At 27.6% G+C, this 25883-nt stretch overlaps 1 protein-coding gene across 4 annotated transcripts; it reads left to right on the top strand.

Moving 5' to 3' along the window:
• Pus1 (Pseudouridine synthase 1) lies at positions 1-24845 on the top strand. Of its 4 annotated transcripts, none has more exons than XM_087154203.1 (11): positions 1-178; positions 3187-3332; positions 6022-6122; positions 9979-10217; positions 11334-11462; positions 16532-16610; positions 16701-16746; positions 19220-19384; positions 21947-22066; positions 23291-23361; positions 24523-24845. In XM_087154203.1, exons 1-11 carry the CDS (start codon positions 16-18, stop codon positions 24836-24838), a joined length of 1575 nt encoding a protein of 524 aa, XP_087010329.1. In that variant the 5' UTR covers positions 1-15; the 3' UTR covers positions 24839-24845. The 4 variants fall into 4 exon arrangements, with proteins under 4 accessions (XP_087010329.1, XP_042898423.2, XP_071040129.2 ...); XM_043042489.3 differs by having other exon boundaries at positions 70-394; XM_071184028.2 differs by having other exon boundaries at positions 122-352.
• The last annotated feature ends 1038 nt before the right edge of the window (positions 24846-25883 follow it).

The raw sequence follows: 25883 nt of genomic DNA, 5'->3' as shown, positions 1-25883 counted from the left end.
AACGAGATAAAAGCGATGGTGCTATTGACCAATCAAATGCCTCTATTTATTAAAAAGTCGGGCACCCAAGCAACAGCCTTAACTGTAAAGATAAATATGAACTCTATTTTCTTCGATGTAAGCCTTAAGTCAAAAAATCTGTTTCTAAATAACTGGAATGATTTGTCTATTCATAAAAGTTCGTAAATACAAGATTTTTTAAACTGTTGAAACGGTTTTTTGAATTGATTAAAAAAATTTAACATTTTATCGCTTTGAAACGACAGAAAGAAGCCTAACAATTTTTTCAGATTTTGCCGATTGAAATTGACATCATTACCATTTAACTGATCCATTTTACTTGTTTATAGATGTATGTCTTTTGTGGTTATGCTCATTACACGTTTTATATGTGGTTTGTAGATCATATGTTCCTTTTTAAAAATCTCATATTATTGCTTCCAATCAATTTTGCTCTTAATATTTTATGTTAAATTTTTTATTTTTTCCGGTGTAGTCGAAAAGGTAGTCTAAATATTTTAGCTACTTAATTTTCTTTCCAAAAGACCGTTTCAATTATGATAGTTTTCTTTCTCTTTTAAGTTAAGTAGTTATCTGTTTTGGGGGCAGTAAGAAAATAATCAAGTATTATTTACTCCGGTGAGGCTTTAGTAATAATGGTAATTGTGTTTCTTACAACCCACCGTAAGGAAACGTGTAATAAAATATAGTTTAAGCAAAAGCAAATAATAAAAAATAATTAAACAATTAATAAAACATAGTTTAAACGAAATTTTTATATCTTTCATTTATTTCTTTTTTGCATCTAACTGCTCTGGAGTGATATTACTTTTACAATCTGGAAAATTTCATTTTAAATATTAAATTAATCAAAATTTCTCTCAGATCAAGAATTATAATCAATTGTAAAACCTGGACTTTTCAGAACAAATTTTTAAAATAACAGCCTTCGCTTATTCCATATAGTATTATTAATGCACAATGTTTTAAATATAGTATTATAGCAGGAGAATTTCACATTGGGTATTTGAACAATTTCTTTTTTATATGTTTAATTCATGCAACTCTATCATAAATTCATGTGGTTTTTCTATCAAATATCTGGTATTTATTTCTAACGAATTTTAAATTGCCCATCATTTCATGTATCTTAAAACGAATCATGACTTAAATAATTACCATTCAATTATTGAATATGTTTCGTATTGTGATCTATAGCGTAACATTGGCCATATCTTGGCAACTTATGGGTTAACTCAAAGAGTATGACTTATAGTATCACCCTCAGTCAAACCTTTTTTTTTTTAAATGTTTGCACTTTTAAAATCTATTCGGTGCCGTGGCGATTGTAGGTAGTCCAGCAGATCAGAATACAAAAATATCCCCTCTTGTTTGCTTTATTTTGCTCAAATTTCATTAATATTCCATGTGGTTTTGCGACTATTATTGTGTACTCATTGCCACAAGTTTACTCTTGAATTTTAATGTTCCTAATTTTTTTACACAATATTATTACAAAACATGCAATCAGTAGTTTATAGAATACTTGGTATTTCAAATTAAAGAATGAAATAAAAATGTTTGTCTGGAAATTGTAAGCACGCCAAACCCAGTGGTTTTTGTTGTTAATTATGAACTGAAAGGATTTAACTGAATAGGCTGGAACTTACTAAATAAATACAAAATTAACTAAACCCAAACTTAACTCATTATTTGACTTATATTAACCTAACTAAATAACTACAAAAAAATCTAGTACTACTTTGTTGTTTTAAGAGACAGATTTCGCAGGTTCAATTTACAATAATGATCATTTTTTTTTTTTTAAATGAATATTAAAGTAAAAGAATTTATGAAAATTGTTTTGAAATCATTAGGATATAGATAAATTTCAGTCACCACATTCTTACTTTACATGATCGCTACCTTTATTCTCATAATTAATACTTTTGAATGGTAATGAAATTTATGCCAATAGTTTATTTTTGCATATAAGGTTTTCACAATATTTATGATTTTGAATGGGGAAAAAAATTTGCTTGTTTCAGAAGCAGTCAATGTGTCATAAAGAAATTATAAATTAAAAGATGCAACTTGCAGGCAAAATTTTAAAGCAAAATTAGTTATAATTTTTACAATCCTGTTTTTTCTTCAAAGGTCTTAGACTCAGTAAAAACCTTGTTCATTTATATAATATTAAAAGCATACCTACTTTTTAATGTTGTGTTATTAAATAGCTATTTATGTTTAACGGTGATTAAAAGTTACATTGGTCTGAGACCACTAAAATCTTATTAGGACCAGCAATCAATGTCTGTAGTTTTTCGACTTTCAGTTTCATGTTTTAATTTCTGTATTTGTCAAAAAATTTCATGTTTTACTGTATATATGGCATTATATTTTCTCTGTATTAAAATTTTTCATTTAATTTCACTTTATGGATGGTGTTTTTAATATGAATGTAAACAATAACAATTTTGAGCTTAATACCTGCTCCAGTTCCGGTTAGAAAAGTTTGCAACTGCTTACTACAACTTATTCTGTGAGGTGATATTTTCAGACAGATAATTTTGTTTTTAATAAAAGAAGTAAATTAGATAATTTCTGAGCTCAAATTTTGCCGTATTTCATAAGATTAATGTTATTAAGTAATTCTGGTGAGTTTGAAGGGAAAATTTGTTTCAGTTTTTTATAGATATATTGTTAAAAAAGGTGACATGGTTGCTAGATTTTGAATAACTCACCTTTTTTTGCAGTCCAGATTTGGCCTCTCTCCATTTGTTTATTACCTACTGTTTGTTCTTGTTGCAAGCTGTGCACCATCTTACGTCAGTGTTAGCACCTTTTGCATTGTAAACATAAGTAATAAGCAATCAAATACACTGTTTGCAAAAATCTCAAAACACAATCATCACATTGTGAGCCAAATGACTTTAAAATACACTGGAAACAGTAACCCAGAAATATAGGCAGCATGGAGCTTGCAGCGTTCCCTAAGTGTAGAAAACACCATCCTTTAACATTTTAGATAAATGATATAACATTTAAATATTGAAAATAAATAAAACTTGTGAAAATGAGTATGGGCTAATAATATATTTTAGTTACTGGACTTTATTACCACTGACTTTATTTTCTTAATTTCAACTCTGCTTGATATGCATGCGTAAATTTTTGATATTTCAGGCCTCAATAAATGCTATCGATTTTCTTGTTGTTCTCAAAAGCTGAATTTGGTTCTCCATAACAATATGGATTCAACTAAAAGACAGAATGAAGATTCTCATAGTGAAGATGCTGAAGTTTCAAAAAAATTGAAAACTGATAATGAGGTTACTTTTTGTAGAATTTTTTATAGCTGTGTAGTATTTATTGTTAATTTGTTTAAGGGTGATTGTAATCCCGGTGTAGTCCGGAGTTCTGGGTATTTCGTATCATTCTTCCATATCTAAAAACTAGAAGCAGAGCCCTTGACCTTTTTGCGAATATTTGCAGAATTCAGCGTATCTCAAGAACCATTGGCTCACGAACTTCCGCGAATTAAAAACTTATCCAACAGAATTTTAAAGAGTATGCCAATTCCCTTTAATGAAACGTTAATATTCATTTAATTTTTCTCCTATTTGATTCTTTTTGTTTGGTGAATTTTTTAGTTTCGCCGGAATTTGCTAATATCACGATTCTAATCGATGCGATTTTTATATCAAACATCAATTTTCTTATTTATCTGATTGATTTAAAAGTTACGCATTGCGATTCGTATTCAAACAATTTAAGAATTGTACATCACGATTCTCGTTCACAGGTTTAATATCACGATTTGTATTTTTGCGTTTTTAAAATCCAATGTCACGATTTGTATTCTCGTGGTTGTAGTATCAAATAACGATTTTCGTATTTATATGTGATTTAAAAACTACACATTGGGTTTTGTATTCACGTTAACTATAAATTCATTATCACAATTCGTATTTTTGAATTTTAAAAATCCATTTCCACGTTTCATATTAGTGCAGTTTTAAAATCCAATATGACGATTCTTGTAAGAAGAGAGTTTTTTCTTGAATTCGTTGCTAAAAAGATGTGATATTCCGTAACAGGTAATTATAAATGCTAATTCAAAAAGTTGTGTTGAATATGAAGATAATATAAATTAAATATATAAAATTTTGATATAGAAGTTTTTCACTTTATTGTATGATTAAATTAGTTAATGATTATTGCATTGTTGTAATTGGTTTTTACTTCATTACTTGGTTTAGTATCCCTCATCTTTTAAGTTTTTATCATTTCATATATATACCTCCAATGCTTTTGGTAGATTTTCATGACTTTATTTACACACTATTATATTGAACTTATTGTTTTAAATAGTAGACTTATAATGTTGGTTTTTAGTCTTTTTATTTATTTTTGTACCATTAGCTTTTCTTGTTTGTGTTCGAAATTCAAGAAATTAAATTGGCTACCTCTTTTCAGTCAAAGAGTACTTAAAATAATTTACAAACTTTATTACTGTCACAAACTTTTTTACTTATATCCAAATGTTTCTCATTTTCATAAAACCATATTTTATTTTCTAGCTAATTTTTTTTTTTATTGCTTGAAACTTTGTGTTCAAAACATAAGAGCTTTAATTGACTTTTTCTCTTCAGTTTTAAAAATAAAAACCATATTTTATTTTTAAAATTGTTTATAATGTTGATGAAAAAATATTCAAATTAAGAGGATATGAATGGAAATATGTATAATTTAAAATCAACAATTATTTTCAAGTGTGATTTTTTGTACCTATTACTTTGTGTTCTAAACTTAAGAGTTTGATATGGCTACTTCTTATAGTGTAGATGTTAGTTTAAAGTACAAAATCATATAAAAAACATACTTTCTGAAAATAAACATACCTCATTTTTCTGGATTCTGATTTCTGACCCCTTCTGGTGTCATACTTTTTTTGCATTTCATCATATCTTGAGAACTTTTTTAAGCAAATTGAAAAACTTTTGCATACAATCTTATTCATTTATCCAAAGATAATTCCATGCAAAATATAACTTTTACTAAATATATATAATTTTAATTTTTTTCTGTAATTTTTGAATAAATACTAAAAACTAATAATTTTACCAAAAAAATTTTAATTGAATTATCTTGGGATAAACAAATTTTATAATTGTGTACAAAAATTTTGCAATTTGCAAAAAGTTCTCGAGATATGGTGAAATATGTAAAATGAACATTTAGGGAGTCATCAAGTTCCCATAACAAATCAATACTTCTTGGGGTTCTGAATTGGAGATTGATGGTTCTCTTGTTCAGGTCAAAATTACGACCTGTGTACGATTGGGACCTCTCTTATAAAACGGTTGTGACTTGTGTGGCTAAACTCTTATTCTTGATCATAGATCGTGTAACTGAGAAAACAAGAAATGTGCCTTCTGTCTGAAAAATTTGATTGATTTCAGGCAGGCTTGCTGGTATAAGCAGGTTGCATACATAACAATAACAAATAAACTGATGGATATTTTCTCAATTTGGCACTATCGTTCGATACATAATATAAGGCCAAAATATAAGGCCACCACCAGATCATGATGATTTTATACAATTAGAATTGGAGATGTGTGCTTGCAATATTTTAGATTCTCTATTAATATTTTCTCGCAAAATTAAGCCAATACAATTCTTCAACCAACAGCTTGTAAAAGATTTTTAAATTACAAACAGTTATTAGTTGTAACAGTTAATTTTAATAAGTGTGTCTTTATTTTTATGCAATTAAAGTCTGAAATATTTAGCGTCATTCAAGTTTCTAAAACCATATGGATTCAACGGGTTGTAGTCTGAAAACAAGTAACATTTCTTCTAGAACAATACCAAATCGCTTTTATACAATCTGAATTCTTATTGGTAGAAAGAATATGTATAAAAATTGAGTTTCAGGGGAGTTTTCATGAATTTATATTGTGTGTTGATCCTTAAGATTCACCTTCTAATGTAGTAAAATTATTCTTAATGCAGGTTCTGAACAAAGTATTTGAAAATTCTAACAGAGTTCGCAAACCCAAGAAGATTGTTCTTCTCTTGAGTTACTTAGGAAAGGACTTTTATGGATTGCAGAGGTATAATTTACATAATATCAATCATATTATTTTTATTATTGTGTGAGAAACTCTATTGTGTATAAAGTTTTTATGTTCTTTTCTATAAAAAAGTATTCAGTAATTATCTACAGTTAAACCTTTGATATCATGATATTTCTTTATCTATTACTACTTTATAGTTATTATTCATTTTGTTAGATTGTCTTAAGTATTAAATTATGTATTGATAAAAGTATGGTTGGATAGTTATATGTTGATTATTTATTTAGAATAATTTTCTATTTTTATAGAAAAACTTAGTTAGGAAATAATTATCTAAATTTAATTTTGATCCTTTCTAAAACAGCTTTAAAAATTCTAATCAAAAGTCGTAATAATGAAGCTTGCCTTTTTTACGCAATAGCATGTATATACTATACATTGCTCAAGTTAGAGCTTGGGATGTGTGTGAGGAAGTAGTACAGCATGTAATGAAGCGTTGTGATGAGCTTTTTTTTTCACAATAGAGGTGGAAATCGCTTATTTCACGATAGAGGTTAAAATAATTTTAATACATCTGCTGCCTACTGTGCTAACATGTCCCTATCTCATACTCTCAGTTATTTGTGGGATTTAATGGCTTCTAGGCAGGTTTTAAATAATTACTGAAATTCAACTCATAAAGTACTTTGACAATATTGTTCATGGACATCTCATGAAAATAGTTAAAATCCTAGTCAAAGTATTTTTACAAGAGCAAAACCACAGGCAACAGCGAGACGTGAAAAAAGTTGATTAATATATTGTTTAAAACTAATTTAAGTGTTAGGATTGGAGGACAGGGTGAAGAATTAGAATATTTAAATACAATTGCGCTGTGCATTCAGTTAGATTACCATTAAAATTATACGTTGTACGAGATAATTTTGAAAAATGACTAAGCTAGTCGTCGAAGCCAGCTACTCTTTTTTTAAATTATCCAGTTCATTGAAAATAATCATTTGCGATATCTGCCCGATTTTTTTTTCTTTTGCATAGTTTATTCTACTTATGAAACATAACTGTACTAAAACTAAAAGATTATAATCTTTGAATTTCATATTAGTTTAAGTCATTACTAACAGTGATTAAGTTACATGCCTTCAAATATACTTCCAATCAAAAATTAATGTTTAAGCAATAAAGTGTCCTTACTGATTACACTAGCATTATTTGCCAGTCATTGTGCTTTGATAGCTTAAGAACATACAAGACAATGGAGGAAATGTAACAAAATCTTTACAAATGTAATATAAAATCATTTAACATCTGCCCCTAAACATTAGGAATTGTTATAATAATGAAATGAATCACTTATAAGTGATGAAATTATCTAGATAAAATATTTAAATATATTTTTTAATAAAAGGAAATGTTAAAGTATCTTTCTATTAAGAACTAAGCAAAAGGCTATAAACAGATATTAGCTTCTTTTTAAAAATGTTTACCAATATATTTAACCTTTTCCCAGGGGCTGTGACAGCAGTTGTCACATCTGATCTTGGGGTCCTGTGGTGGGCATGTGACACTTTCAACGTAAAAATAGGGGGGGAAATCTCCTCAGTTAAGAGAGGGGATCAAGTTACAGCGGGTCATGTTTTATTGTTTTAGTCACTGGAGGTCTCACCTTTTTAAGTTAAGGGGAGAAAAGTTTCTTTACATTTCCCACCTACCTTCAAACCTCCTTCTATTCCAAAGTTCGAGTACTTTTTTGTTTGTCTGCCATTTTCTTACTTCTTTCTTAGTCAGTTTCATTGTTGCTATTTTTTTGTACAAATTTTTTTGTTCTAGTTGTGAGTTATATTTTGAAAAAATTAACTTCTTTATTACAAATATAATTTAACGAATGTTTTCAATGGTATATAAAAAATATAGATGGTTTAAAGATGTTGTTTTTCTTTCTCACAATTTAAGTGGCTGGTTTTAATGATTTTATTTAAATTATTTACAGTCTGGTAGAAATAGCCTTTTAAATTTTTGATTTTGCACTTTAATTTGTCCTTATAAGTTCTCAAAAATGGAAGTGTATTATTTTCATAAGCATTAGGCTTGTCTTGTAGCCATATCTCAAAATTCTCTTGCTTATTTTGTTATACAGTACAGAACCCGTTATCCGGAAATCAGAAAACCGGAAAACCAAAAAACCGGAACAAAATTCGATACATTTTCCCGCAATTTTTAATTTTTTTTTTTCCTTTTAAGATTTTAGGATGTTTCTTCCTTTTTTGAAAGATGTTTACCTTACCATCATTTTGGAAATAATTATTAGTGTATTACTTCATAATTCAGGGATGAGATTCTTCCGCGGATTCGCGGATTTCCGCTTTTTTTCAGATTTTTCCATTTTTCCCGCTAATTTCCGCTGAAATTTTTTTTTGCACAAGTTAAAATATTTTATGAGGAATTTAATTTTCCGCGGAGGGAAATTATTGAAGTCCCTTTTCCTCCCTCTGAAGTTTCTCTAAAAATCCTTTCCTTGGGATAAAACTGGTTGACCTTTATACAGGGATGAGATTTTTTTTGTCTCTCGAATTTCAGCCTTTTTATCAAAAACTCCGATTCTCTAAAAGTCTCGTTTTTTTTAAATAAATATCCCGTTTTTTTTTTTTAAGTTCAGTCATTGAAGTAAAATAATTATATTTATTTACGATTTTCAAAGATAAGCAGAAAATTCAATCAACGCCTTAGCTGCTAACCCTTCCGCATTTTTACTTATTTTAGCTATTTTCTCCGATTTCACGCACAGAAAATAAGATTTTCCGTATTTTTTATCCGTCGACTGGGTAGCTCGTATTTTCGTAATTCAGACGTCGCTGCTTCTTGTATTCTGGCGTGAAAACAAACAAAAAAAGAGGAAAAAAGTAGAGGTGGATTTGCGGTGAAAATATTTATTTGCTCATTCAATTAATCTTGTAAATTTTTATTTATTATGTCTAAACAAAAACAATACAAATGAGCCTTTTAGAAATCACAAGTCCAGACTCTGCAAATATCTCTATTTTTATTCACGCGATTTTAATATCAATCATCAATTTTCGTATTTACCTGATTTAAAAGTTGCACATTGCGATTCTTATTCAAGCGATTTAAATATTGTACATTGCGATTCTTACTTACGAGATTTAAAAAATCAATAGCGCGATTTGTATTTACGAGCTTTTAAAGCCCTATGTAGCAATTCGTATTCACGCGAGCTTAAAATCCAATATCGTGATTCGTTTTTGTGGTTGTAATATCGCGCGATTTAAAAATTATGCATCGTGATCAAAAAATTAAAAAATCATGATTTGTATTTCGCATTTTTTAAATTCTATGTAGAGTTTCATATTTACGTGATTTAAAAGTCTCATATCGGGATTTATATTCACATGGTTTACAAGTTTAAAAATCGCACTTTTTTTGTCACATTTTCGTTTATATATATATATTGGATTTCCTCTTTTTTACTTTCTGACTACTCTCATCCCTGATAATTTTTCCTTCTTTTTAAGATTATTTCCAAATATATATTTTTTTTAAGTTGGGCTTAACAATAAAAGAACGGCTTTTTGTAGCGATTCAGAAAACCGGAAAAATCAGTTATCCGGATTAGCGATGGTCCCGATCGTTCCGGATAATCGGTTCCCTACTGTATATGAACTTTGTAAAAAGAATTGAAATCAGATATTACTGTATAAGGGAATTTCTTAATTAAACAAAATAAATAACCATTATAAGTAAGTAGTTGTGGAAGTATTATGTGCTTATTGATCTTTCGTAGATCTTTAAAAGTCTTATTGTGATGCTTTTCTTTAGTAACTAAATCTTTTAATTTTTCTTCTTATATTCTAAATGCTGTATTTTATTCTTGTTTTAGAAATCAAAATGTAAATACCGTTGAAGAAGAATTATTAAAAGCTCTTCTAAAAGCCAATATAATCTTAGAAGATGAGTTTAATCATCCAAAAACTATGAAGTTTCAAAGAGCTGCTCGAACAGATAAAGGTGTTTCTGCAGTCCGGAACATAGTCTCTCTAAAGATACCCTTAAAAGAAATATGTGAAACCCTCCCACAAAAAATCAACCAGTACCTTCCACCTGAAATTAGAGTTGTTGGTAACTATTGCATTTTTTATAAGTCTGATTTTTTTTAAACAAATTGAGATTTATTTCATTTCACAAATAAACTGATGATGACTCTATTTGGCATTATCTTTCCATACCTGTAAAATCCAAGATCGTCAACCTATCAGAATTTGAAATGTAAAGCTTTGCATTATTTTATATTCTCTATTAGTTTTTTTCTCGCAAAATTATGCCAATTCAAGTCTGCATTTAGCATTTTTTGAAAGATATTTAAATTATAAGTTTTAAGTATCTTTATTTTTGTACAATGAACATTAGTGGATTTTGTTAGCGTCATCCAAATTGCTTTTCTTCAATTTAAACTGCAATAAGATTAGATTTCAGAAAAATAGGGAAAAATAGTTTTTTAACTTCATTCAAATTGCTTTTCATCAATTTAAATGTAAATACCATGCCATGAGATTAGATTTCAAGAAATGTAAAAAAGGGATTTTTTTAGAGTCATCCACATCGGTTTTCATCAATTTAAACTGCAATAAGGTCTGAGAACTTTGTAGTTTTAAATTGCTTACTCAAAATTATATTTTATTGCTTAAAAGTTTTGAGGAAAAATTGTCGAAGTTCCAAAAATTATCAAATGCCTTTTCTCCTAATCTGTAAAGTGACCCCTTTATTTTCTACCTTTTTTTAAAGGTATTGCACTGTCTAATTAAAAGCTATTGTAGATAAATCTAATTAACAAACTATTGTAGATAAAAGCTATATCTACAATAGTTTGTTAGGATAAAAATTTAACCTAGAATCCAAGATGGCAAGGGTAGAGGCTTCTTAAACATTTTAAAGTTGTCTATGACAAAGATTTTCAATATCATCATGTTCTGCTAAGGCAAATGTTTTATTTTAAAAAAAAAATCGAAAAAGGTAGATTATTAAAAAGATAGTAGCTGCTAAAATATGTTTTCTAGCAAAATAAATCTCAATTTAAAATTCATGAGTTTCCAAATGAAAATTTATTTTGCAAAGCTGCTTTTCAAGTTATGTAAGTTGTTGCAGTGTATGAATGTTTAAAGAATGTTTGAGAATAATTAATTGAATGTATTTTTTCTTTTTAAAAGTGTAAGTAAATTTTTTTCAATCTTTTTGTAGCTTATAAAAGAGTAACTCAGGCTTTCGATGCAAAAATTGCTTGTGATGCTAGAACTTACTCTTATATGCTACCAACATTTGCCTTTGCCCCAAATGTTGAGGGAAGTTCAGAAGAATACCGTATAACTGGTAAGTAGTTATTGACTTTGCGTTTCTTTTTTTTATTTATTGCACTGAAAATCATTTATGGCAAGCCTGCTGTTACAAAAATATTTTTTTGAGCTATTCACATTGTGTAATCTAAATACTAGTTAGAATTGTAGTCCTCGCAATATTAATTTTAATGTCATATATATATATTTACTCATGTAACAGAGTTTTAACTTCATATTTTTATTGATTGAAGCTGTTATGCTATTGTTTTTATTATATTTTTTATCTGATTTTTTGAAGTAAAGAGGGCAAGCTTTTAGCTTTAAATTTAAATAAAGTTCTCATTATGAAAATGTATAGTTTTTTAAATGTTTTAATTTAAAAATCATATCTTTTTATTACTAAACTTCGTAAACTTTTTCTGGTGGAATTCTTATTAGAAAAGAAATCTATATTTTAAAAAATCTGAAGCAACCATCGTTTTGTCCATATTGTTTGTTTATTTTTTATCACTAATGATAACTATTATGGTTAAAGGTAAATAACATCAAAATTTAAAATTCAATTAATTTTTTACTATTATGGTTAAAGGTAAATACCTACAAAATTTAAAATTCAATTAATTTTTTTTTTCATTTAATGCTATATTCTTGTAAGACAATGTCATGTTATATCAGTAAAAGGTTTTATTCTTATTTATTTATTTTTTTGTTTTGTTATATAACAATAAAACATAATGTTATGGTTCAATATAAAGAGCTTAATCATGCATTCAAAAGAATTAAATCAAATCTTATACAGAATCAATAATTTTTTTTTTTCATTTAGTACTATAATCTTGTAAGACAATGTTATATCAGTAAAAGGGTTTTTGTTTATTTATTTATTTTTGTTATTAATAAAGCGTAATGTTAAGGCTAAATATAAAGATCTTAAATCATGCATTTAAAAGAATTAAATCAAATATTATGCAGATTTAGCTGGCTGTATAAATAAAATAAAAAAACTTATCAAAACTAGTTCACAAGTTCAGTTTTCCATAGACTTAGTAATAATGTAAGAAAATTAGTCAAGTGACGCGCTTTAATGCAAAAAAGATGGCCACTTTTGAAAGAAAAGAAAAAACATATTTCTAAAAATCGTCTATGCTATCCAATTTTCTTTAAAGATTTTCATTTTTTTTTTCCTTCATAACTTTTTGTTAGAGATTAGGAATTTGACACATTGCAGAAGGTATAAGCAATATTTTGTATTCTTATATTTTTGGTACTAAGAGGCACTGTTAAACTAAAAGGTGTTTATGTTTTGTAAATATATTATAAACAATCACATCAATAACAATGTAGCTGTTTTAAATGGATGCAATTGCATCCAAATCAGTTCACAATTTTCTGATATATTTGTGCCAGTGTTTCACATTCAATTTTGGCAAGAGTTATTTTGGCGAAAATAGCATCATCAGGGTTCCTACACGGTCAGGAAAACCTGCAAAAGTCGGGATATTCTAAAATTAAGCTAATAAGTCAGGATTTTTCTTACATATTCATAAAGTCAGGAAAAAGTCAGGATTTCTCTTACAAATTCATAAAGTTAGGAAAATAAAAAAGAACTATAGTTCATTCAAAAACTGACAGGCAAAAATAAAGTTTTAATGAAAAATTCTGTATTTCAAAATATGTAATTTCCTCATAAGAACATTCTTCTTTCCCTGGTAGAACCTGTCCTGTTAACAATTTTCCTCTTGTTTATCCAATGATAAGGAATTTTTGATAGGGTTGCTAGGTTTATTGCTCTTTGTGTGAATAACTGGTTTACAGACAACAGTTGAGAAAATTTCCTCTTTCTTGCACATGGAACATTTGTCTTAACCAATATTTACTTTTTTCAGTATTTTTCAAGATACGTTTAATTTAAGTTGAATTTTCTTCTGAAATGAAATGATTAATTGAATTTTTAATCTCCAAAAACAGCAGAGCTTTCAATATGTAAAGTATTTGTTATTTGTTTTGACGAAGCACTGAACAAAATTGCACAAAAGGGACAAATGGATCTGCACATTCATTTTTGGTGTGATTTGAAACAACAAGTTTGCACCCGATATTTGAATTCTGCATTTCTTCAAAAGTCTACTGTAGAGATTATGCTGGAAATTTTTAAAGCCTGTATTAATCCACTTCCACTTGAGAAAATATTGCAAGTAAGCATGGATGGTCCTGCTGTGAATTGGAAGTTTTTGACACTTTTAAAATCATGCATTGAATTAAATGAAGATGCTTCTAAGATGGTGAATATTGGATCATGTGGCCTTCACGTTATCCATGGTGCATTTCAAATAGGTCACAATAAAATAGGATGGAAGGTGACCCAGTTTCTGAGAGGAATGTACTATATTTCCAAAGATAGTCCTGTTAGACGAGCAGAATATACTGACATATCTGGTAGCAACATTTTTCCAAAAAAGTTCTGCCAAATCAGGTGGCTTGAATATCTTCCTTGTGTGGAGCATGCCCTATTAATTTTTGACAACATTAAAAGGTACATAGAAGAGAAAAAAAATTCTCAGATAGCCGGAATCTCAATAAAAAAATGTAGAAGACTGTGTTAAGGATCCGATAATGCTACCAAAATTAGCATTCTTTAGCTAATTTCTGAAGAATTTCAACCTTTTCTTTTAAATTTTCAGACCTCCAAACCTCTCAGTCCATTCTTATATTCCAGCATAACTAACACATAACCTTTTGTGCGTTGTGTAAAAAAGTTGGTTATAGACAATGCTGCAACTGCAAAAAAAAAAAAAAATAGCAAGTATTGACTTAACAAGCAATGACAATCTATTAAGTGTTAATAATGTGAATAAAGGTTTTGCAGCAAGTAAATATCTGAACATGATAAAAAAAAATTAGTGAGAAAGAAAATGGATATTTCAAGTTAGAAAAAAGTCCATTGTTGTATAGTATGACTCATGGCATTTCAAGTTTAGTTCCAGAATTGATCATTCAACATCCATCCATTGCTCAACAAAGGATGAATACCTGTCTGGAAATTTGCCATGTTAATGACTGGGTAGCTGAAACAACAGCAGAAAAAGCAAAAAAGGAATTTTTACTGTTTTGCGATGCTGCCAAAAAAAAAAGGAAGAGCAAAAGAGTTTCTTCAAGTTTAATCCACAGCAACAGAGATTAGATAAATTTTTTACGAAATATTTGCACGGAGAAAAAAAATTTGTGGGAGGTTATAAAATTTTTTCTATCCTCTCTCATGGTAACGCAACAGTTGAAGGGGTTTTTCAATCAATAAAAGCTTATTGGTTGAAAACCTCAATGAAGAATCTCTTATTTCACAAAGGCGTGTGTATGATTATGTTTCATTTATAAGTGGAATAAAAAACATAGACATTAATGAGAAACTGCTAGATGCTGTAAAAGGATCTAGAACAAGATGGAAACATGCATTAGAAGCCAAAGAAAAACGAAAAGAATAAAAAACTGAAATTTCTAGAAAACCAATAAAAGAAAAGATAGATGATTTGAAATTAAGAAAATCTAAATTGACGAAAACTGCTGCAACAGAACTGGATGTTCTTGATTCAGAAATTGTCAAACAACAAAATATTTTGAGAAATATTATATAACATAGGAGCCCCTGAGTTTCTCCGGAAGCTTATAGTATTACAGAAATAAATTTAAAAATACTGAAAAAAGAAAGATATTTTTGATTTTATTTTTCTCACAAGTTGCACAATTTTTCAAACTGAATTTTTATTTGTATATAATTAACTTTTCTTGACTTTTTTCCCCTTTATATTTCAATATTATCTTTTGAAAGAAAAGTCAGTTTGAAGTGAATTGTTGATTTTTAAAAATTAATAATTTAATATATCAAATGTTCTAGCATGTTTTAAAAGTAAATATTATTTGAGGATACTGATACATATCTCGCAGATTTGATTAACCCTTTATATCCTGACGACACTCATGCATTTGGTTCCACTTAACAATAAATAAAATAATATTTCCATAATTTTCCATAACAGATTTTCTTTATCTTTTTATTTAAATTGTTTTTTTATCTAACTACAAAAACACACTAAAAGTTTGATCTAATCATGATAATTAAAAATATGTTTCACAAGTTTTCTGAAAATATAATTTGGGATATAAAGTGCTATTATGCAATTCCACTTTAATATATAAGTGTTTATCCTATTCAATATATGATACTTATGACTAAGTAGCAGATTATTACTAATTGAAACCGCAATGTTAAAAGTTTTTTTGGAGTGGGAAACGGCGGGTCAGGAATTTTATTGTAAAAGGTCAGGAAAAACCTGCAAAAGTCAGGATATTGTTTCCTCAAAATAGTGTAGGAACCCTGATCATACTAAAATTTAATGTAATATTCTATGTGAAAAAGAAAGTTTGATTACATATAAAACAGACACTTGTTCTCTCACTAGCACATCTACTCAAAGACTTGCTAGACTTTCATATTGGACTGATATCCTGATGGCATCAATTCTCTTCAATTAAGGTGGTTTGATAAAATTAGAAAAATTAATTGGGGGCAATTAAAATTCTAGAGCAATGAATTGAAGTTTCTGAGAAAGTTTGGAGAAGTTCTTTTTTAAGGAAGTTGATTGGTAAGGGTTCAATAATGATCAAACCAAAGAAAAAAAATCAAATATCACATCAAAATTAATTCACAATCATCTGAGATTCACAAACATTGTGTTAGAGTTTCACATTTTTCCTATAAAAGTTAGCATTATATAAGAAAATTGATCATGCTACATTTATTTTCCAATGCCAGTGTTGTTGTTTTTTTTCATAATCTAAATATAGTTATTTAATCGCTTATTAAAATTCTAGAAAACATTAGGTTCGGGTCTCAATTTTACCTTATAGGGTGGATGCTTTTAGTTTCAAAATTGTTGATCATCCCTTTAATCTCATTTTAAAAATAATCGATTTCAATCAACAATATGTAAATCATATTATGAATTTTTTATTTGATGAATGGAGGGATCGTCTTCTAAAATTTTGTACAAATATTTAGTGGTGTGTATACTGTGCTTTTGGTTTTTAATATCATTCTTTTTATTGTAGATGAAAGAGTTCAAGAAGTAAATGTTTTCTTGAAGAGTTTTTTAGGAACCCATAACTATTACAACTTTACATCTGGGAGGTATGGTAGTATTTTACTCGTACTTCTAAAAATTTTAAACTTTTAATGCATAAAATTAGAATTTACTTTTCTTCATTTAATTATTTACAGATTGCCTGGTGATCCAAGTTGCAAAAGATACATGATGTCTTGTGAGGTTAGTTTAGCTGATTTGAAACTAGTTTTTTCTTCTGATTAAGGAATATTTTTAAAATAATAACTTTTATTTAAAATAATTGTGTTCTTTCACTAGGAATTTGCTTTTGGCTCCACTTTTATTACTTGGTATTTGATGATACTCTTACCCTTCATTTGGGAGAAGGGTGTGAACAATCTAGAGAAGGGTTACCAGTTGGGAATCGTATCACAAAAATAGCAATATTAAATATTAAATCGAATCAAGTATTTTTTTAATGCAAGTGTATTTTAAACTTCGTATTAAAAGTATTTCTAGTAATATTTAGGATATTACAAAAATGTCAATATGCATAAAGATTTTATATATATATATACATATATATATAACTGCTATTTAAAAATTTCTTTCCAATTTCATTACAAATTTACTACTTTAAAAAATTTAGCTGCTAACCTGTTTTAGGAAAAATAAATTTAAATAAATGTTTAATTTTCCTTTATCTTTTAGAAAAAACAGTAAATGAAATTAATTTTAACTAATAAATATTTTTTATTTTATTTTAATTCTATAATTTTATATTCCCAAAAAACAATTTAATAATTTTTTTTATTTTTATTTTATGAATAGATTTCAAATAATTTTTCATGCAACAAACAAAAATATTATAAAAAATACAAAATAGTCATCAAAACAAATTTGAATAAAATAGCTGTTTGCCTTTTAGCTGTATACAAAGCTGCAAAATTGATTCACTAATGAATAGTACCTAAATACATTGAGGTATTTTATAACTATATTTCATAAAATTTAGATTTTTAGCAATAAGCATTATGTACCTAAATCGGAAATAAAATTCACTCAAAATTAATATATTTCGAAAATAGTAAAACACAAGAGCTAAAACAATTTAAAAAATCTTTTCTAAGCAATTTAAACTAAACTAAATTAACTAATTAAAAAAATAATTCTTTTTTTAAAAAAAAAAATCTTTATATAGTTTCTCATACTTTAGTCTCTGTTTTTCTCTTAGTTCTTAAGAGTTCTTAAGAAAAACAAATTTTTTCTTATGTTCTTAAAATTTTTATACATATATTTATGAAGATTAACATTTATTTAACATTTGTTTATATAAATCACCTGAAATAACAGGTCAATTTGAATATTTCCTTACTAACTTGGAAAATTGAGGAAATTTTATTTCTTAATTCGGTGTTTTAAAAAAAGGCCATGTATGGGATATTTAAAGATGATAGTTCATCTATATTATACTATAACATAATTTATTGTTTATTATTTGTTTTAAGTAGGTTGAGCTGTTTCTTATTTCCAGCAATTAAAGCTAGTATCAATATCCAGGATATTTGCGCACCTGGAAAGTCATGAATTTCGGTATTGAACAAAATTTGTCATGAAATGTCAGATTTTAACTGTTTTTTTTTTTTTTTTTTTTTTTTTTTTTTTTTTTTTAATATTAGGGAAAGTTGGATTTGGGTCCCCGAAAAATCTAATTTTGAAAATGGAATTCACCCCCACCCCCCTTTTCATTGTGCTTCGAATATCTGGATTTGTTACAAAATCCCCATTCACAGTCATATTTTATTGAAACATAAAATGTTTTTATCACATTCTTTAAAAATTATGGCCTTCTTTCAAAAAATGAAAGTAAAAACATTTTTAGAGTGAATTATATTTTAAACTTCTGTGATGTCGGAATTTCTATTATTATAATTTTCTTTTTTATTATTATTTATCAATTTAAAATTCTATCTGAAGCAAGCCAGTCATTGGCAATTTTTTTTTCATTACGAAATGAGAACAGAAAAATCGGGAGTATTTCTCTCCTTTCCGATGAACAAGAAAAGTATCTTTAGAATGTAATTCTGCAGAAGAAGAAGAAATTATTTACTTTTGTATTTTTCCCCGCTGTTTTATTGCTTTAACTCTTTCTTGACTCTGTTTTTTAAATTTAATATCTATAAATATGAAGATGCAGAGTATAGCAGTTTTGGTTATACCTATCATTTCAATTAATGTTATTATAAATGCTTTTTTAAATTTATTGTTGTGTTTTTGTCAGAGAAAATAGTAACTTTGTTAAGTCATGAAAAATTCTTAGAAATAGTCACAGATTCGAGAATCGAAAATATAGCAGATACCCTAAATATCCTGAAATAGCTCACACATGAACACAATGAATGATATCTTCCTTTTATATATGTGCAAAAAATATGTATACATAAAAATATTTATATATGTGCTTTCTCTTTATATATAATATGTACAGGAAAAACACAGGGAATATTTTTTTCCAGATATGAGTGGCAACCCAGTATAGGTATTTCTGATTGAAGTCATTAAAGTAAAAATCTTTCTAATATCTTTTCTTTATTATTTTATTTTTGTTATTATATAATTTTCTGTGTTTTATCTTAAATCTCTGTTTTTATTTTAAAATCCAATTAAATTTACATATTTTTTTTCTAAATTTTAGTGCTCTTCTCCGTTTGAATCCAATGGCATAGAATTTACAGTTATTCAAGTGAAAGGTCAGAGCTTCATGTTGCATCAGATTCGTAAAATGGTAGGATTAGCTATTGCATATATGAGGAATTTGACTGGTGAGGACATTTTAAAAAAGACTTGGGAAAATGAAAGGGTATATTTATAGTTTTTTTCGTGAATTATGATTTACAACACTAGTTAGTTTTCTTTTAAACTTGCACATGATTAAGTTAGTAATATTTGTTACTGTTTATGGTACTTATATATTTCATCTGTGTCTTAACAATATTTATCACTGTACTGTTAAGTTGTAAAACAATTTGAAAATACATGTTTTAACAAATATTTTTTATCTATATGTTTGAAGGGGACTTCAAATTTTTTTTTTTTATATATATAATTATTAATGTTTTTGTTTTTTTTTAAAATTCATAGTACTTATTTGTTTTAAAATTTGTGTATTTAAAAATGATTTGAAAGTGCATGTTTTAACAAATATCAGTTTTTATTTCTATGTTTGGAAGTTCAGCTTTTATAATTATTATGTAATATTTGATTTACATTATTTAATTAACAAATATTCTAATTTATTTTGCTTATGGTCATTTTATGAAAATAAAGAACTTAAATCATGTTATGAAATTTATATCGAAAATATTCAGACAGTCTCTTATTACAGCATTTGCATTTTATTTGCCTTTCTAATTTCAGTGTTTCACAATTTATCACATATTTTTTTAATGACATAATATTTTTATGTATAAAATATTACCTTAGTCGCAATACAGATTTTGGAGAATTAATTATTAATGACTGCTTAGAACATTGCAATTTTTATCTCATTTGTATACATAAACATTGTTTGCATTATCAAACTCATTAATGGAGCTAAATTATTTTCATATATTTACTTTTTACTAAATAAACATGTCAAAAGATGTGAGAATATTGCATGAATCAATATAAAGTAATTGTATTTTTTAATGGAGTTTAACTTTTTCCCGGTTTTTACTGTCAGTTACAAAAGCATTTCCATATTTTTCAACTTTACAGTTTACTTTTTATTTTCTTTGGTTAAGTTCTGTATTTAGACATTATCTAAGAGTTAAAATGTATCTTATCTTCTCTTCTCTTATGAGTTATGGAGCGTTTGATGAGTTTTCGGAGCATAATACTATGCTTTTGAGCTCTAAAAACATGTAGTGCAGAGAAACTTGTGGGCAAAACTAACATTGCAACTGAATTGAAAAGACTCATTAGAAAAGTTTTTTTTCTAGAAGATTCATAGTGATTATTAGGAAAATCCATTCTGTTTACTTTGAGCTTTACCATCCAAATCTCTTTTCCTTCTCTTCAGACTTTATGATGTCTTCCTCTTCTTTATACTTGAATTTGTATTAATTTTTGAACATTTTCAGTTTGGAAGATTTACAGATGGTGTATATAGACTTTGAGTTAACTTAAAATGGGAAAAGTTAGAACCATATTATTATGTATTAAAAAATATTTTAGAATTCAGTAATTAAGAACTAAAAAAACATAATCAATCTGGAAGAAAAGGAATTAAATTATTGTTTTGATTTATTTTGTACTTTATTTCATTTTTTTTTTTTTTTTAAAGACTAATAATTTTTTTTCTCCCTAACAGAGATGAATCTTCCTAGCTTGTATTTCTCAGATAATGCTGTCATTCTTTCTGACAATACTAACCGTCTTTTTTTTTTCAAATAAGGAAAGGATTAAAATAGTACTAATTATGAATAAAAGTAAAAAAAAAAAGTTAAACAAATACAAATGTCACAATAGCAGATAGGATCATTTCTGTACTATAATATCTTTGGTGTCATGACCCAAAATGAAAAAAAAAAGCGTAGAGATGCAGAAGAAAGCACAATACGGAAAATAGATTGATCATTGTAAAAAGAAAAAACAGTAAAAGATAAAAGAGAGAGAGGAAGCCAACAAAAGTTTGAAGATTAGAATGAGAACTCTGTATACTATAAAGAAATATATCGAGGTATCGATTGCCGAACATTTTTAAAAAATGGAATACTAGAAGATCATAAAAAAATTATTAAAATTTTCCAACATATTCTTAGAAATCCGGGTCAGCTGCTGAACAGTAATGTTGAATTTTAGCAAAAAGAGACGCAAATATTTTCGTTTCCTTCAATTCAAAGTTTTCAGTTACAACTAATAAAGTGTTAGTCACTATCAAGCACTAAATGAGAATGTTCTATTTAACTCGAGTAAGACTCAAATTCAAATCTATTTTATAATAGAAATGGTTTATGTTTCCAAGCAAATTAATTTTACATTGAAGTTTTTTTAAACACTTCTTAAACACCAGGTTTTTACTGCATCTGTGACATAAAATAGTTGAAATTTACTTCTTTTGCAAATTATTTATCTTTATTTTACGTATCCAGAGACTGCTCAAAGGTTGCAATTGACGGCTAATAATAAAAACTAATTTTTAAATTCAAAATCGATGATTAAATTTTTTTTAATTCATGAGCTATATTGAAAAATTTTTTAACAGAGTTTGTAAATACCCTTGTGATTAAAAAATATAAATAAATAAATTACGACTCTTCATCATGTTTGTATCTATATTTTTTTTAATGCTCCTTACTTTAAATGTCAATTAGATTTTATTCATATTTCTCTATCAAAATTGTGCTTGTCTGAAAAAAAATATTTTATGTATGTTTAGATAGACATTCCAAAAGCTCCAGGCCTTGGTTTAATGTTAGAAGAACTCCACTATGATTGGTATGATACAAAATATGGCTCTGATGGTATTCATGAACCTTTAAAATGGGACCAGTACAAAGTATGTAATTAATGTGTAATATATAATACAGTGGAACCCTAATTTTACATCTTCCATCAGACTAACATTTAAAAAAGCGTAAAATTGGGATTAAAAAAATTTAAGCATATTCTTCAAAATTAACACTTATGGAAAACTTATGGAAAACACTTGGAAAAATTTGTAGTCTTTACACAGTTTTTTTTAGATACAATTTCAATAATATCCCTCTCAATACTTATTATTGCATGTAAATTTCTTTTATGGTTTACATTAACAAATGTTTTGAGTTTCCTTGCTTTCAAACTCTTGATCACTTGTGGGTACATCCCCCTGCTCATTTTTATCACTTTCATTGGGAATAAACATTAAATAAGATATTAAAAGAATTAAAAAGTAATGGGATGTATGTGTTACAGTCGACTTCAAAAGATTTTCAGCTACGCAATTTTATTCCGAAATGCCATTGTTTCTTTGGATACATAAAAGTAATTTATCCCCGAAAAACTTTATTAAACCCATTTGTGATGCATTTCAGTTGACATTATCCAACGCAGTAGAAATCAAATTCAGGGCTTCCGTGTCAATTATTTTGAAGTCACCGGAATCAAAAAATGGAAATGATTACCTAACCAGTTGTTAAGTATAGCGTTCTTTGAATGATAGAATTATTCAAAGGTTGAAGTTTGCTGGAAAAAAATTTTGCTCGGAAGTTTTAAATCTTAAGCTCTTATACTTTCATTAACCTTTCTTCCTGTGCTTTGTCCTTACCACCACCCTTCTGATTTTGACTCAAAGGGAAAAATCCCCTTTCACAGGTAAAGAGACAATATGTTCGAGAGAATGTCGGAAAAGCTACATACAGCTAATAAACAAAGCTATCTCTCTTTTCTTTTAAAGAAAGAGCAAAAGAAAACTCAAGAAAAGTTTGTACGAGCTTTGCAAGAAAAAAAAAGAGAGAATAATTTTGACCAGTTTAAAAAAAAACCTATAAAGCATTATTTTCCTAAAATGTCTAACTTGAAATCCGGTATAATTTAACATTATCGGCATAGGTGATTTTCACGAACCTGTGGAAAATGAGGTAGGAAGCGGGATAACATATAAAACGGACAACATAAAAAGGGGGTGACACTGTACTTATTAACATGTAATATAATTAATATATAATATTTTAAATTTAATATAGATTCAACTGATATGTGAAAAATATATATTTAGTTTTCTTTAACCTATTTATTTTAGGATGTAATTGAAACTTTTAAAAAAGAGAAAATTTGTGCAAATATAGCCAAAACTGAAAGAGAAGAAAAATCGTATCCTTTTATTATTTTGAAATTGAAAAATTAATCATATCTTGTATCTTTTATGTAATTAGCTTGGTATGTGTTTATTTCTTCTAATATTTACTCTATAACTGCGATAGAAATTTTAAGCGTTGTAGCTAACATTTTTTCTTGCAATTTTTATTATTTTACTTTGATCTCGATTTTGTTTACAATCTCTATTTTGAATTTGCTACTTTATGCACCTTAAATTTAAACTTTGAATAAAGTTTTTACCAAAGTTATTGTTCAGTAGAAACTCTAATTCTTAGATATTAAGAGTTTAAAAGGATTTTTTTAATGGTTGGTTTAAAATAAAAATTTCTATATAAAACCCTGTTACTATGAGCATAACTTGGACTGTTTCTTTTGCTTAGAAACAATTTTATTTAGGTGGTCTAGAAAAATTTTATTTCCTTTGTAAGGGTTTAAAAACACCTCTTTGGTTTAATTTGTTCAAAAATTATATGTAGATTTTAAAAAAATTAAAGTCTTATGTTGTGCAGCGAATCAAACAAAAAATTTATCGAGTAACCACATGGATAACATAAATAAATATAAATAGTTATACGAAGATGTTGAATATTTTCATGCAAACCATTGAATAAATTCTAGATCTGCTATTGTATGTGTCTTCCTACATAGCTATGGCAATATGTTTGAAAAACCAAAACTTTGATGGAGATGGGTACGAAGCAATGCTACCTATTATTATTATCTATTACCTATTTGAGTAGCCCACCTAATTTTGGGTTTACGACTAATAATGTTCAACTCCATATCCTTGTAATTTTGAACCCAATTCAGAAGACAAAAGAACTCCTGGATCAAGTATTAGGAGAAATTTGCCTTCCTTTAGGACTTTTTAGTGTAACTAACCCTCATTTGCGTTACATGGCGAGAAAACCTCCCATGCTTAGCCTGATAGCCAACACCCATGATCCGGCTACCATTAAGGATATTTTTTACGTCCACAAAGGAATATTTAGCACGGGGGTGCGGAATTCGTATTGACCAGCCATCACTAGGATTCAAACCTGGTTAACCTCATTGGTAGGCCCCTAAGCCACCACAGTTCTCTGTGCATGTTTGAAATTTCTGTGGATTGTCACTTTTAACATAAATTATATTTTTATCCTTAATATTGTATAGTATGCTACAGTGGCTTCAAACTTTGCCTCATCACAGTTATGATGTCAGAGATGCTGGGCCACCATCTATGTTACCTCCTAAGCTAGTGCAAGCGAATCAACAAAATGCATTAAACGTCATTAGTACTGATGTTGTAGATAAGGAGACTGAATTAGTTAAAGACTGTGATAAAGCATCTGAATTAGTTAATGCCGGTGAAAAAGTTACTGAATTAGTTGAAGAAAATGAGAAGATTAGTATGAATATTGATATTTCTGATGTAAATTCTGATCTTTCTAGAAAAATTAATGAATCTGAAATAAAATGTGAAAGTTAATGTTTCATATGAGTATTTTATATCTATTTTTTTTAGAATAATTGCTTTGTATTACAACTTTATTAAATATTTCTGAAATGGCATGGACTAAAAATAGTGGTGTTTTTCTCATTTTTGTTTTAAACTTATATTTTAATAAGTAGCAATTTTGTTGAAAAGGTGCGGTTTTTAACACAACATCATGGTGCGTAGCATTTTTAAAAAGTGCTTAAAGGTGCTTATTTTCAATTTTCCTTTTTTAAAAGCCCTTAAAAGTGCTTTTTTCATTGAGTGTTTTTAAAAAGTGCTTAATTTTCCTTTTTTGAAAATGAGATTTTTTTCTTTGCCATGTCCATTTTCACCACACATTATGCAAAAGCGTGCTTTTCGCATTGTTCTATTCAACGTTTTCACAATTCATTTAACCACAATCTATATCAGCGTACTGTCGGTCCATAGCATACGAAAGCGCCAATCATTTTACAGGTTTTATGAAATACTTTCGAGTCTGCATGTGTGTATAGTGAGCTGGGTTCTGTGAGATTATTGCTCTCCCACATTCAACTCTTCTGTCTTTTGCATGATATTCTCAATTTCTAGCTTCATTTTCCACCCTCTGAAATCTCTTGATCATTTTTTAATGACTAATATAGTAAAAAAAATAAAAAACTAGTTCTTTTATCTTGATCGTGTAGAGACTTTATAAATTATTTTGCATTTTGTTAATGTATATAGTGCTTAAAAGTATTTTTTGAGTGCTTAAAAGGTGCTTATTTTTTGTTGCAAGATTTGGCTACGCACCCTGAACAATTTTTAAATCAATGTAATATGTTTGCCCCTTTTTCATTTGGCTTCCATTAAATCGAATTAATTTTTAATATAATATTACGACAGGAAAATCTAAAATCGCGTATTTTAATTCTCGCCTTTTAAAATACGCTCAATACCATCATAAATCCGTGTTTCTGTGTCTTATTATTAAATTAAATAAAAAAATTTTCTCTCTTTAAATTTTGTAAATTTTACCTTTAAGCTTAAAACCTACAGTCTTTTAAATATCTTCTAT

The sequence above is a fragment of the Parasteatoda tepidariorum genome, chromosome 10, assembly GCF_982258835.1.
Source record: "Parasteatoda tepidariorum strain Cologne lab strain chromosome 10, Ptep-v5.0, whole genome shotgun sequence".
Classification (NCBI taxonomy): domain Eukaryota; kingdom Metazoa; phylum Arthropoda; class Arachnida; order Araneae; family Theridiidae; genus Parasteatoda; species Parasteatoda tepidariorum.
The sequence above is the reverse complement of the archived record's forward strand: the minus strand, read 5'-3'. Positions and strand labels throughout refer to the sequence as shown.

Coding starts and splice junctions, on each gene's coding strand:
- Pus1 (XM_087154203.1), top strand. CDS start 16: ATGGTGCTATTGACCAATCAAATGCCTCTATTTATTAAAAAGTCGGGC. Junction 16,611..16,700: donor TACAACTTTACATCTGGGAG/GTATGGTAGTAT, acceptor AATTATTTACAG/ATTGCCTGGTGATCCAAGTT. Junction 19,385..21,946: donor AGACTTGGGAAAATGAAAGG/GTATATTTATAG, acceptor ATGTATGTTTAG/ATAGACATTCCAAAAGCTCC.